The sequence below is a fragment of the Mycteria americana genome, chromosome 3 (genome assembly GCF_035582795.1).
Source record: "Mycteria americana isolate JAX WOST 10 ecotype Jacksonville Zoo and Gardens chromosome 3, USCA_MyAme_1.0, whole genome shotgun sequence".
NCBI lineage: Eukaryota > Metazoa > Chordata > Aves > Ciconiiformes > Ciconiidae > Mycteria > Mycteria americana.
Genome location: NC_134367.1, coordinates 17455482 through 17468302, shown reverse-complemented (window position 1 = coordinate 17468302; position 12821 = coordinate 17455482). Strand labels below are relative to the sequence as shown.

The following is a 12821-nucleotide window of genomic DNA, read 5'->3' as shown; positions in this document are numbered from 1 at the left end:
TGGCGGGGAGGGGGTGTGAGCCCCGGGGGGGGGGGCCCGGCGGCGCAGCGGGGCGACCCCGGCGGCCACCCCGCCCCGCGAGGCGAGCGGCGAGGCAGGGCCGGCTTTGAAACCCGACACCCGCAGCGAGGCGTGGGTCAGCGCCGCCGCCGTCCGCCCCCCGCCCCGCCGCGCCTTAAATGCGGGCGGCGGCGGCGAGCGGGCCGCGCCGTCGGGAGGAGCGGGCGCCGCCGCAGCGCCGGGCTGCCCCTCTCCCGGGGGCTGAGGGAGGCGGGCGGAGCCGCAGCGGCGGGCTGTCCCCCCTCCCCCGCCGGAGCCCCGCGCCGCTGCCCGGCGGCGGGAGCGGCCCCCATGGACTTCTACGAGGCGCACCCCTCCGGCAAGGTGGATTTCGGCAGGTAAGGGGGTCGGCGGGCATATGCCGTGCCCCTCCGGCGGGCCCACCCGTGCCGGCAGCCAGCCGCGGCCGAGTGGGGCTCTCGGTGAGCTCGGCTGCAGCTACCTCGTACTGCGCGAAAGTGGGTGTTAAAAGAGCTGAAATTGAGCTTAAAGTGTGTTTTCTGTAACTTCATGGTGTTGAATGCCGAGACGTCGTCTTCAAACGGATCCCTCGCTGTGTTTAATGGCTTGGGTTTATTTCTACGCTTGCCGCCCTGTCCGTCTGGACACGGTGGCCATGGACACGAAGTTAATAGGAAACGGGATAACTCTGAAGTGATTTGAAGAGCCGATTATAAAATTACTGTATTTTGAATGATCGGTGACTCAAATGCACTCATTTTTTTTAGGGAAAACATGGGATTTTTACCAAAGTGGGGTTTTTTTATATATACTACTTTCTAAAAAGAGGACTCTCATGCTGCAGCTCACTACTTCACCCTGTGATTAAGATTTTTCCATACTTTTTTTTTTTTTTACCTCCAATGACGCTTAATAGATGAGGCCATAGTAATTTAGGTACATGCACTTCGCTTTTCTGGCACGTAGAAGCCGGCAAAAGAAATCCTCTCTGCTGCCTCAGCATTAAAGGTGTGTTCTGTGCAAAGACCAGGTATGAAGCACAGTGCGGCTGAGGATCTCTTAAATTGCACGGTGAGGGAGAGAAAGGGTGGTTTTTGGGTCGGTGAAGTAAGTAAGAATAGTTTCTGTGATCTGAACACAGAACACTGCAGGCTGTGGGATCCTCGCAGGCAGAGGGAGAGTATCTGCTTTTTGTAATATTCCTCTGCTTCCACTTCAGTCACATAGAAAATAAAATTCAGAAATCATTAAAACTGCAGTAGGAAACTTATGCTGGACATGTCTATGACTTTGTGAGCAGATCCATGTGCCGGTAATCTTGAAACCTAAAACTTAGGAAAAATAAATGTTTGCCTTCTTTTATTAGTATGTTCTCATTTTCCTGAAAGAAGCTGTGGTTCTGTTGAGGGATTGAGTTACTGCCAAACCCTGTGCTTCTCTTGATAATTCTGCAGATAATTTTTTCTACGCTGCCTTTAGGGGGGTAGGTTGCCTGTAGGGCAATGTGCATTATATTTAGGTGTTGCAATGACAAAGAAATCGCACAAAAATAAGTAGTTTTTTCATTTGCTACATTTCTGGTTAGTGGCTGCTTTAGTTCCCAGTATTTTTGGTTCTCTCTTTCCATGTGATCATTGCATTGCTGGAGGGAATCAGCTTAGTGGTCTTGTGAGTCCCAGCGAGGCTGACTTAGCCCCTTCAGCTTGGCAGACATGGATCAAGTGAACTGCACCCAGGATACTTCAGTTGCCGTTTTCTTTACGAGTGACTTTAACTGGAGGATTTACCCATTTGCTATGGATATTCGAGGTTTCTTTTATCACATTGTATAAGAATAGGAGCTTGTACCGTGTCCCTAAATAAAATTCTGCTTTATCTTCTGCTGTGCAGTCTTTGATAGAAAGTGGATGTCCTCGATACCAGAGGTGTCTGCATTTTGGTACGCTGCATTTTGGTATCTGCGTCAGTGCGTACACAAATATGTACAGAGACCTAAAAAAAGGGCTTGGTGCAAGAGCTTGTCTTTTTTGTTGTTGTTTGCTTTTTTTCCAACTATATAATACTGATTTATAGCCGCAAAGTGCCCTTACAAGTCCTGGAAACTCCCACTTGCTTTAAGTGTCTTCAGCTCAGCTAAGCTGTCCCACTAAAGCTCAGCGAGAGTCCTTGTGTAACTGATAAAGGATTGAACGCATAATTTGCGAAGTGCTTTGCAATCTTTTTGGTAGAAGGTGGTGATAAATGTAGGATACTGTTAAGCTGATTATAGTGATTAGAGTATTTCACAACTTTATATTTCACAACTTTTTGTATTGGTAGTATATTTCAATCTCTGAATGTGTCTGGGTAAATAGATTAAAAGAATGCTTATCTACTGGGGAAGGGGTGTGATGGTGGTGGGGAACTGGTTTTTGTGGGGTTTGGGGTTTTTGTTATAATTATTTATTTTAAACTATTACCAGTTCATTAAAAAATGCTGAGTTTGGGATTATTTAAGAAAATAAAAAAGCCTCCCTCCTCTTTCTGCCAATCTGCAGTAAACTAAAGTTATGCTTGTGCTGGAAAGAAAACTGTCTGAACTGGTTTAAAAGTCAGATTTAAACAACATTATCTTGAGCCAACTTGAAAGATGAAATGTATGTTTTACCAATAGAACCAAAGTATATTAAGTTGTCTAAGCTGGTGGGACAGCATTTTCTACAGATGTCCCACTTTCACCTGTGGGCAGAAGGTCCAAGTCATCTTGTTCCCAGCAATCTCAAAATGTTCAGAGTAAATATAGGTTTTTTGTATACTACAACATAAAGGGAAAAACTCCAGTTTTCCTCTTTTTTTCCAAGTCACCTGTTGAGGGTGGTTCAAACTAGTGTCACAGATTATTTCAACAGTAACTAGGCAGTAAGTCTTTCAGCTTCCCTTGTCAGAAAAATTCACTGCCAAATTGATTTGAGGTCTCTTTGACCAATTTCCCTGTGTAGTCTATAACTAATCAGCAGCTTCTAGGTGGTGTTTTCAGATATACTCTGAGAGGGAAGACACCTTCTGAAAGCTCTGGGGGAAAGAGATGTTTCATTAATTTACATTTTCTAGTCCCACATGGAGCAGGTTGTGGCTCAGTAGTAATATGTAGGGTGTGCTAGAGGTTTTGTAGGTGGTAGGCCAGTAAGCGCATGTAACTTTTTCTGGGCTGGATTCAGAGCGTGAGCAGGTCAGTGGTGCTGTTAAACAGCTTTGTGATTTTATATACACTGGTGTAATCCAGCTGAGTTTGGTCAAATTAATCCTGATTTACATTGAGCATGAGTGAGATCAGAATTAGGTTTCTGGGCTTTTTGTGTTGACTAATCCTTGCAGTGTACTGAATCAGAATATGAACCCTGTGAAACTGGGGCAGCTAATTTTGAAGAACTTTAGGAATGTTTTTCATGTGTTCTAACAGGTGGCCTTTCTCTTTCTTGTTTTTTTTATGATTCAAGTAAAAGACCGGTGTTGGTTCTTCAGAATGACTCTCTCTACTCTCAGAGACGTCCTTACACCAGTGAAGATGAGGCGTGGAAAACCTTTCTTGAAAATCCCCTTACAGCAGCTACCAAAGCTATGATGAGCATCAATGGTGATGAAGACAGTGCAGCTGCCCTTGGACTGCTGTATGATTACTACAAGGTAGATTGGTGTGGGTACTCTCTGGCAGCCAGCGGCGCTCTTGTTCCACCTGTGGAGAAGGTGTCATTTGCTAGAGGATTTTACAGAAGCTATGAATAGACCACAAGGACTTTAAACTATGTGGGTTTTAAATGGAAAAAAATCTGTGTCCCTTTTTCTAAAAATTGGTTTATTTTTAGCTCGGTAAAATAGGATTCCCCTGGATCTTAATGTAATGGGTCAAAAAGCTGCAGTTGCACTTTGCCTGTCAACTCCACGTTCTGCAGGAGGCAATGTATTATGGAAATAGTTGTGAAGAATGAGACTTTGGGAGCATGTCCCTGTCTCAATGTAAATACACATGGAGAAAGAAACTTCTCTCCTTTTGTTCACCTGATCCCTATGGTGGTGGGACCCTTGGCTTTTGCTGGGGCTTTGATGTGCTACCTTAGTCTCAGCTGATACTAAGCTATAACTACGGATTTTTGGTGGTGTGTGTGGTCCCCCTGAAGGAGTTGCTGTCTGCATCCCTCTGACCTTCAATGAGCTTCAGCTGCCGTAATCTGTTAATCCTTTGGCAACTGTGGTTGTCTTCCCCAGCGTTCGGGGTCTTCTCAGATTCATGTGCTTTCCTAGATGCTCACAGGTGAATTGAACACAGTCAAACAGATAACCTTCTGGTTTGCATGGGATACATTTTGCTGAGCTTTCTTTCCTAAATACCAGAAGTGTAAGCCAGGGTAGTTATCTCCAGCCCGTGTCCAAGTCGATGGAGACCAGCAGGCATTTCCAGCTAGTGAGGCGTCCTGCTCGTGTTAGATGCCTGCGTTACAGTGGCCTGGCTCACTGGGTGGAGATGCCTCTTTTTTTCTTTGCTGAGCATGCAGGGAGGCCAGGGGGCTGACTTGGCTTGCGTGCCTGACACTTTGGCTAGTGTCTTTTAACAGTAGTGAGTGCAATTGCCAGCCTTGATATGTTCCTCAACCATGAGGAGAGGCTGCCTTGTACATACAAAATCTTTGCCTGTCCTTTTAAGAGTTGAACATGTCTTACATATCAAAATATTCTTGTAATGCTTAATATGGAGATTAGCACCACACACACACACACACACGACAAAATGCCACATACTCACTGATGTGGATGTTATTCAGCTAGTTTTGTGAGAAAATTGGCTTTCTGCTTTGTGCCTGCACTTGCTATGCTCTTGGAAAAAAAAACCCAACACTTTTACCACAAAAACAATTTTTATTTCTAAACCTGTAGATTACAAAGAGAAAGTTGATGTTGATCCTTCATGCTTGGCAAAGCAGAAGGGATTTGCTGTATGTTTATGTCGAATTTGGGGTTTCCTCTTATGGGTATCAGTGGGTGTACAGAAAAATTAGTGGAAGAACAGGTATGCCACACACTTGCATGAAGCAAAATGGTTAGAGGTTGAAAGATTCGTTGAGGGCTGTTACAAAGTAATGCTAGAGGGACAATGTCTAGGCATTTCTAATACGCCCCTGCTGCAATACTAAAGGCAGCCGATGAGATCACCTTCCTATTAAAAAAAACAAACAAACAAACAAAAAAACCCCCAAAAACACAACACCCACCCCCCAAAAAAAAAGCAAGTTTTCTTCCGTTTGAGTAATGGGCTACCCTGATAGCTCAACTGTGGTTAATAAGGCCTTATGGGAAACAAATTTTTGATCAAAATCTAGAGTTTAGGAGTGTTGGACTTGAGGCCAAACTCAGCTTGGAAGACCCTTGTTTTTGAGTGACTAGTTAGCGTCAGCCTCTTAGCAGTCTCCAGCTAGAGGTTCTCGAAATTTTGCTGGTTACCATGGAAAATCCAACAATTCTGGTGTTGTTGGAGGTTCTAGGTTTATATGGAAGAGCCAGGACTTAGGTTTTAGTCAGGGGCTGCTTAGAGAAGTATGCTGTTCGCACGGGTGTGCCATCAGTCTTCAAGTTAGCAGTAAAGTGGTGGTTCCCTATGTTGCACCCAAGCTGGCAAACGCAGGGAGTATCTGAGCAGGCTTCAGCAAAGGAAAGCGGTGGGAGTTTACTCCTCCTTACACCGCAGAGTGTTTGCTTTGCTTATTCAGGAGGTGTGTTGAGGGTGACAAAAGTCCTGGGCACCACGTGTGTGTTCACAGAGGAGCTTGTGTGGACTTGCTGTGCTGTTGAGGGGACCTGAGCACCATGGGCTTGTGCCAGTAGTGGCAAGAGCCATTCGAGTTGCTGGGGCGCTGGCTGTGTGCTCTGATGAACTGAGGCACCATGGGTCGAAGAGTTCACCTTCTGTATGCCTTGGCCTTGCAGCACAGCCAGGAAAATGGCATGCATCTGTGTGTGGACGAGGTGGCTTGTGTGATCGGTGTTGCAGTGTGTTGTGTTTTCAGGGCAAATCCTGTCCATGGCATAAAATACAAGGAGCAGTGTTGAGCTGTCTTAAATCCAGAGCACTGGTGGTTACCTTTCCTTTATAAAAGATTTAATACAGTTTGGGCCAGCGTGTTGTACATGCCCATGCACAAGAATGACCTGTGGCATCCCAATACGCTTACTGACCCTGGTCCTCCCGAATCCCCTGGTCTCTGAGGAGAAAGGAAAGCCTTGAGTGGTGTTTGAGGAAATGGCCTAGAGAGCATGTGTTCATGGGGAAGGGGCTGTGGAGCAGTGTCCTTTCACAAGCCTTGAGCTCATCCAGCAAGCTGAACCCTGCCAGCCTGCAGAGGAGAAAACCTGCACTGCCAGTGCAAACCTTGGGGGCTCTCCTTCTGGTCCTGTTCACCCCGGTGCTGGGGCTCCAGCCAGGGATGGCTGATTTTCTGTACCGGTTTTCCCACTGCCTGGCGCTGGCAGGAGCCCAGGGCTAGCACAGCTGGCCAGGTTGGCTACATGGGGATCTGTGGGGCATCACCTGGGGCAGGCTTGGCATCCCAAAGCTGTGCAAACATCCGTCAAGCTGTAATACTAATAATGACTGGTATCAGACAGTGATGCTTTCTTAATTTGACCAAATGCTATGTTTTGAGGAGCTAATTTTTTTTTTTGTATGGGAGGAAGAATGCAATTATAGTATGTCTTGTATTTCCTAGGTTCCAAGGGAGAGAAGATCTTCAACAGCTAAACCAGAGGTAGAACATCCTGACCAAGACCATAGTAAAAGGTATTAGTTTTTATTATGGTGTGGCTGCTTATCTCCCTGCCCTCCTAGACCACCAAAGCTGCTGAAGGAAAGTAACTTGCTGCACTGCAGTGTCGTGCTGGAAGAGCGAAATTGTTTGCTTTTACTCTGTGCCCCAAATCCTGTGCTGCCCCAGGAACAGGATGGGGATTGGGCCATGATGTGGAGAGCTGAGGCCTGAACTGCTTCTTGTTGCCATCCCTCTGCTTTCTGTGTACTGGTGTCATACAGTCAGTGTAGCGAAAGCTGCTCTTTTTAACACTAGGCACAGCCTGGTAGCACAGGCACCCCTTCCCAAGGCTGCGGAGGTGACTGGTGACCCTTTTATTTTTGCATGCAGTTGCCTCAGTTGCTCACTGCTGATTTTGTTCTCGGTTACCAGCAGCATTGCTTCTTCGTGCATGGGCTGATAGGGAAGGACTTCAAAGTGCTTGTGATTTAGTTTGGGTTTTGTATTGTTTGTAGACTTCTTCTGTATCCTCTGGAACTCCTTTCTTTTCTTCCTCTTCCTGCCCTCCCTCTCTTGTGCCTCCCAAGTGAAGAAGATATTGATTAAGTAAATATTACAAATGTGAGGTTCATTCAAGCCAGGCCTCCACTCCTACCATCCTCTTCCTTTGGACAGACTAGAATGCTTTAAGGACTTGAGGTGAGGTTTTGTGGTCTGGCTGAGCCAATTGAACGACTCATTGAGAAGAGCGGTCTGTTTCCCAGCCGTGTGTTCCCACTGCTCCCCTCATACAAGCTCTGGTCTTTCACTGACCCATAACCTAGCAGGAAAAAAAGAAGTGGCTAGTTTTCTGCCAGTGGAACAAGCCAAACTGGCTTACCAAGGGGACAGGGGAGCACCAGAATTGGTGCAAAGAAGAGGGCAGGACCACGTTGTGGGGAGGGAGAAAGGGAGGGCAGGCTGACTTAGTGGCTGCTAGCTATGAGGTCACCTCAGCCACAGATCTATGTTGTCCTGGCAGAAATGAGTGTGGTGGGGTGAGGAGGGTGAAGTTATGCAAACCACTCCAAGGAGTCTCGGTGTGGATTTTCTCAGGGGTTTGTGCGTGAAAGAGGGGTGTAATTTCCTATTAGTGCTTCCTGGGTGGCGTGCAGTCCTAGGGCACAGGAGCAGCAACCTTGCTCTCAGTCCTCCTCCATCTGCCAAAGAGCAGTTTCATGGAGCCTGCATGTGCTGATGCATGGTGGGAAGGGCCTTGAAGCACTTAGTTTTGGACCGGTGTTTTCCAAGCAGTGAGGATCTGGGCTGTGAACCCTCATCCTTTGCTTCAGAGTAATTAATCTACAAGGTGGGGTTGTTAGCAGTGGGTGAGGTTTCTTTTTTGAATGAGTTTCTCAGTTTTTCAGGTTAGAATTGAGCTGTTCTGCACAAGTAGGAGAGTAGGTATCAGCTGTCCTTGTCCAAAAGACTGAGAAGTATTTCTAGCTCTTGTTTAATGAGAAAATGAGCTGTATAATTTATGCATGATTTTTTTCTTTGTCCTTTAAAGGAACAGCATCCCAAATGTGACAGAACAGTCGCTCATTTCTGCTGGAGAAAACAGAGTCCAGGTTCTGAAAAATGTGCCTTTCAATATTGTCCTTCCACACACGCCCCAGATGGGCATGGACAAGAGAGGCCACCTTACAACCCCTGATACAACGGTCACCGTTTCAATTGCCACAATGCCCACCCATTCCATCAAAACGGAGACACAGCCCCATGGCTTTGCAGTGGGCATCCCACCAAGTGTCTACCACCCCGAGCCCCCTGAGCGGGTGGTGGTCTTTGACAGGAACCTCAATCCTGACCAGTTCAGTTCCAACACCCAGCCTCAAAACTCCCAGAGACGAACGCCAGACTCCACCTTCTCAGAGACTTTCAAGGAGGGCGTGCAAGAGGTACCAAGAGAGGCAGTCGCTGTGTGTGTGTGTGTGTGTGTGTCTTGATCTGGATGGAGAGATCCAGTTCCATCTTTAATTGTTGTTATATGAGCCAGAAATCTGTCCAGTGATTTAGGAATAGACAACTTCTTCAGAAAGGTGCATAAGTATAACTTAATAAAACCTTCACAACATGACATCATTATCAAAAGCAAGTGACTAATCTTACTAGTGACAGAGCCTTTGGCTTGTGGAGTGTGGAAATAGTTATCTCGATCTACAGCACAGGGCCAGGTTTTGCAAGAGTTCAGGACTCCGCAGTGCCTTCGCAGGTACCAAAGTGAAGTGACTATGTCTGTAAGCTTCCTTACTGCCAGTTTCTAGGCGTGGTGTGTGTCAGTGGAAAACAGTCGGTTTATTTAGGGGCCTTGAGTGAGAATTAAACCTGGATGAAAATCTGTGTTTTTTGTTTTATCGTACCAGCTGAAAACAACAGTGTAAACGTGTTTTGATTTTTAAGCCAGATCTCAAGGAGCTGTGTACCTATGCCCTTTCTTTGAGATTTGAGAAAGCTTTAAAATGTTGTCCTAAGCTGACTCAGAAGGCTTGTGAGATGTTGTACTTAGTTGACACCCAAAAGTTTTGGATTAAAACCCTGCTCAAGTGTCCTGTTTGTACAGACCAAAAATCAGTTGTTATCTGATGATCAGTTTGCCTGCCAGAAGTTCTGTGGTAACGAGTATCTGTTTAATCTTGACTTTTCTTGTTGCTGCTGTGTTAATTGTTGTGTTGTTTTGTTTTATGTCTACTACCCCAGGTTTTCTTTCCTACTGAACTGAATCTCCGGATGGCCAACATGAATTCAGAAGATTATGTGTTTGACAGCATTTCTGGGTAATGCTTTAAGCCCCCTGCTTGCCTATATCCTCCTCTTCTCCTACAGTTGGCTTGTCCACGAGCAAGCAGTACAGCTCACTCCCTTCTGTGCTGAGTCTCTATCAGGCACTGGGGATGCTGTGGGTCTCAAAACCACAACAGTGTCTGCTCATTTGAATTTCACAGTTGAAAATCCTACCTCTGTCTTTAAGGAAAACTATATGCAGGGTTGCAAATACCACCCTGTTTCAGTCGATGTCCTTGTACCAACTCCCTGTCCCATGGGAAGATGTAGTGCTGTGTGTCAGCTCTGCAGTGGTCTCGTAGCTGGCTTCCAGCTGTGTACCTCTCCCTGGCCTGCTTCCTTGCTCTCTCCCTGTTGGAAATCTACAGCAGAAATAGGAAGCATGAAACTCATCTGAACTCCAAGGGAGGGGAATAAACTAGTTGTTTGTTTAGTTGCAGTTGACCAAGAGGGAAGAGGAGAAGACTGTGGCCACTGAATGGCTTATTAGCTTGTGAATTTAATTTAATTGCTAATAGATACTTTTCCGTTCCATGAGAGCAGCTTGCTGCTCTCAGCCTGAATAGGGAGCTTCCAGTCTTGCCTGCTGATGTGTCTTGGGATTTAGCTTGCCAAGAACTTCTCTTAAATGTTCATTCATGAAGAAAATGGTTGAAAAAGGGGCTCATCCTGTTTTCCAACTTCCTTGCCTGTTGATGACTTAGTGAGTCAACTGACAGCTTTGGAATTTCTCCAGATTAAATGTGGAACATTTAATCGGCTTTCCAGGAAAATGCCTTAGCAATCACTGCCCTCTTCGCTCCATAGGAATAACTTTGAATACACTCTGGAAGCCTCCAAGTCCCTCCGACAGAAGCCTGGGGACAGCACAATGACTTACCTGAATAAAGGTCAATTCTACCCGATCACACTGAAAGAAGTCAGCAGCAGTGAAGGAATCCATCACCCCATCAGTAAAGTCCGAGTGAGTGGCAGCTCTTGTGGTTTCTTGGGAAAGAGGGTGTGTACAATGGTAGCCTTAAACTCTCCCAAAGTGCAGTAATCTAAACCAGAGCATCAGCACTAAGGCCAGCTTACCTGCTCTCTTACGTCAATGTTCGTTCCTTTGCTGTCCACCTACTTCCAGACCAGCCCATCCTGGCTCAGTCTGTTAAGAAGTGGTGTCAGCACTTGTGTAAAGGTGATGCAACACCTGGAATGAGATCCTTGAACTCCAGTTAGGAGAGCAGTTCTGCTCATCTCTGTTTATGACCCAGAAAGCGCTGCTGTCTGCCTTCCTGTTTGGCAGCAGTGTGCCAGGTATACTGCAGTGCGTCAAGTTGGAAAGCCTAAAGCAGAAAATCTGATACAAAGGAGAACTTCCAAAACAAATGCACTCTGTGGCCTTTTCTCTTTCATGTGTTTGTGTTCTATTGTAGTGTTTCTTTCTTTTAACTTGCACCCTCCCCCTCTCTCTTCAGAGTGTCATCATGGTTGTGTTTGCTGAAGACAAAACTAGAGAAGATCAGCTCAGGCACTGGAAATACTGGCACTCAAGACAGCACACGGCCAAACAAAGATGCATTGACATAGGTAAGGAACATTCTCATTGCTGATGTCAAACTCCAAAACTAATTCTTCGGCACGGTTTGGTTTTCTGCTAAAGCTTTGTTATTTTAAAGAACCTTTGGTTCATGCTCTCTGCTATCCATAGCTTTGCTGAAAGCCCAGAGAGCGCTTTTGATTGCTTGGAGCTAATGCTGTAGTTTTTAGGACTCCTTAAAGAGGCTGATTTTTTGGAGGATTTTGGTTGGTGAGCAGTCTGCGTTTAGGGTTTTGCATTGGGAGATCTAACACCCCCCTCCAAACTACAGTTGCTTTGGCATATCCTGGTGCTTGTAGCTAAATTGCAGCTTATAGACTCTGTGGCTGTCCTAAATATTGTGTTCCTTCAAAGGACAAGATCCTCGCAGAAATACCTCGACACTAATGATCCTCCTTCCCACAGCTTCACTCACAACTGGTCTTTGGTACACATAAAAAAAAGAAAACACTGCAAATTTCCACTTGCCTCCAGACAAGGCTGGGGCTGGCTGGCTTCCAGCCTTCTCTGGCTGAAGACTGGGTTGTACTCCTAGTCCCTTCCTTCTGTGAATAAAAGCAAGGATTAATCACTTGGCACTTAAAGCAGACGCGCATGCAAATCTTTGTTATTGAAGGAGTTTTATTGAGAGCTTATGCCCTTGCCATACAGGGTAGAGTTTCCTGCACATAGCAGGCTATGGTGCAGGACGTGGGATGTTTGGGATGTCTGCCTTTCTCACTGGAGTTTCTTGTTTGGAATTTCTGCTGAGTCCCATTTTCCTCCTTCCTCCTGTTTTGTTGTATTTTGTTTTTGCATGAGAACCATTTCTAGCCTTTTTAATGATCCATTTTTAAGTACAGTTCAGCTTCTTTTGCCCCCAAGGGGTTGCTGAGGAGTTGCATTTTCTGGCTGCTTTGTGTGATTAAGGACTCCAGATGGTGTGGCCTCTTCCTCTCCCTCATGCATCCTTCTTTCTAACAGCTGACTACAAGGAGAGCTTCAACACCATCAGTAACATTGAGGAGATCGCGTACAACGCCATATCCTTCACTTGGGACATCAACGAGGAAGCAAAGGTGTGTGACCACGATTATATTTCCTGTCCTTTTAGCAGATTCGGGAGCTGGGGGAGGGGAAGGGTGTGTGGCCTACCTGGTGATTAGCATGTAACAAGTTTGTTTACGCTCTTACATTAGGCAAAACCTTCTGGCTATTTCTTAAGAGGGTTTGCATGTGCAACTGCAGAGAGCTTTGCAACTGCTTTAAGGTTCTTGGCAGAACTGCCTACCTGACAGACAAGTACTGACAAAAGGAAGCGCCAAGCGTTTCCAGAGCAAATGAAGTGGTGCGGGAGGTGTGATGGAGCGTAGCTGGGCTTGGCAGGGAGCACAGTCTCTTGGAGGATCCCTGTGGGGGACAGCTTCTGAGGGAGTTAAGGCTGTGGCAATGGGCTTGCCTTTTGCAGAAGAGAGAGTAGCTGCTGCCATTGAGCTGCCAAAGCATACGTTGCTGAAACCGTGGATCCTAGCACCCAGTGACCTATTTCAAGTTAGAGCAGCCTCCTGGTGAACTCTGATTTGATCTTTTTTCAGAACTGTGGGCACTATGGTAGTGTAAGCACGGGCAAGTTCCCTAGCTTG

General features: G+C 46.2%; 1 protein-coding gene across 3 annotated transcripts in view; it reads left to right on the top strand.

The window, feature by feature from the left end:
* GRHL1 (grainyhead like transcription factor 1) overlaps positions 1 to 12821 on the top strand; it is a 47679-nt gene that overhangs the window by 248 nt on the left and 34610 nt on the right. The window contains exons 1-8 of one of the 3 annotated variants that reach the window (XM_075497964.1): positions 226 to 398; positions 3498 to 3684; positions 6756 to 6826; positions 8344 to 8734; positions 9534 to 9610; positions 10425 to 10581; positions 11078 to 11189; positions 12163 to 12257. In XM_075497964.1, coding sequence (XP_075354079.1) covers positions 352 to 398; positions 3498 to 3684; positions 6756 to 6826; positions 8344 to 8734; positions 9534 to 9610; positions 10425 to 10581; positions 11078 to 11189; positions 12163 to 12257 — 1137 coding nt within the window. In that variant the 5' untranslated portion in view covers positions 226 to 351. Of the gene's footprint in view, positions 1 to 225; positions 399 to 978; positions 1030 to 3497; positions 3685 to 6755; positions 6827 to 8343; positions 8735 to 9533; positions 9611 to 10424; positions 10582 to 11077; positions 11190 to 12162; positions 12258 to 12821 lie in introns of those variants that run through there. The other 2 variants (XM_075497966.1, XM_075497965.1) reach the window with 2 other exon arrangements.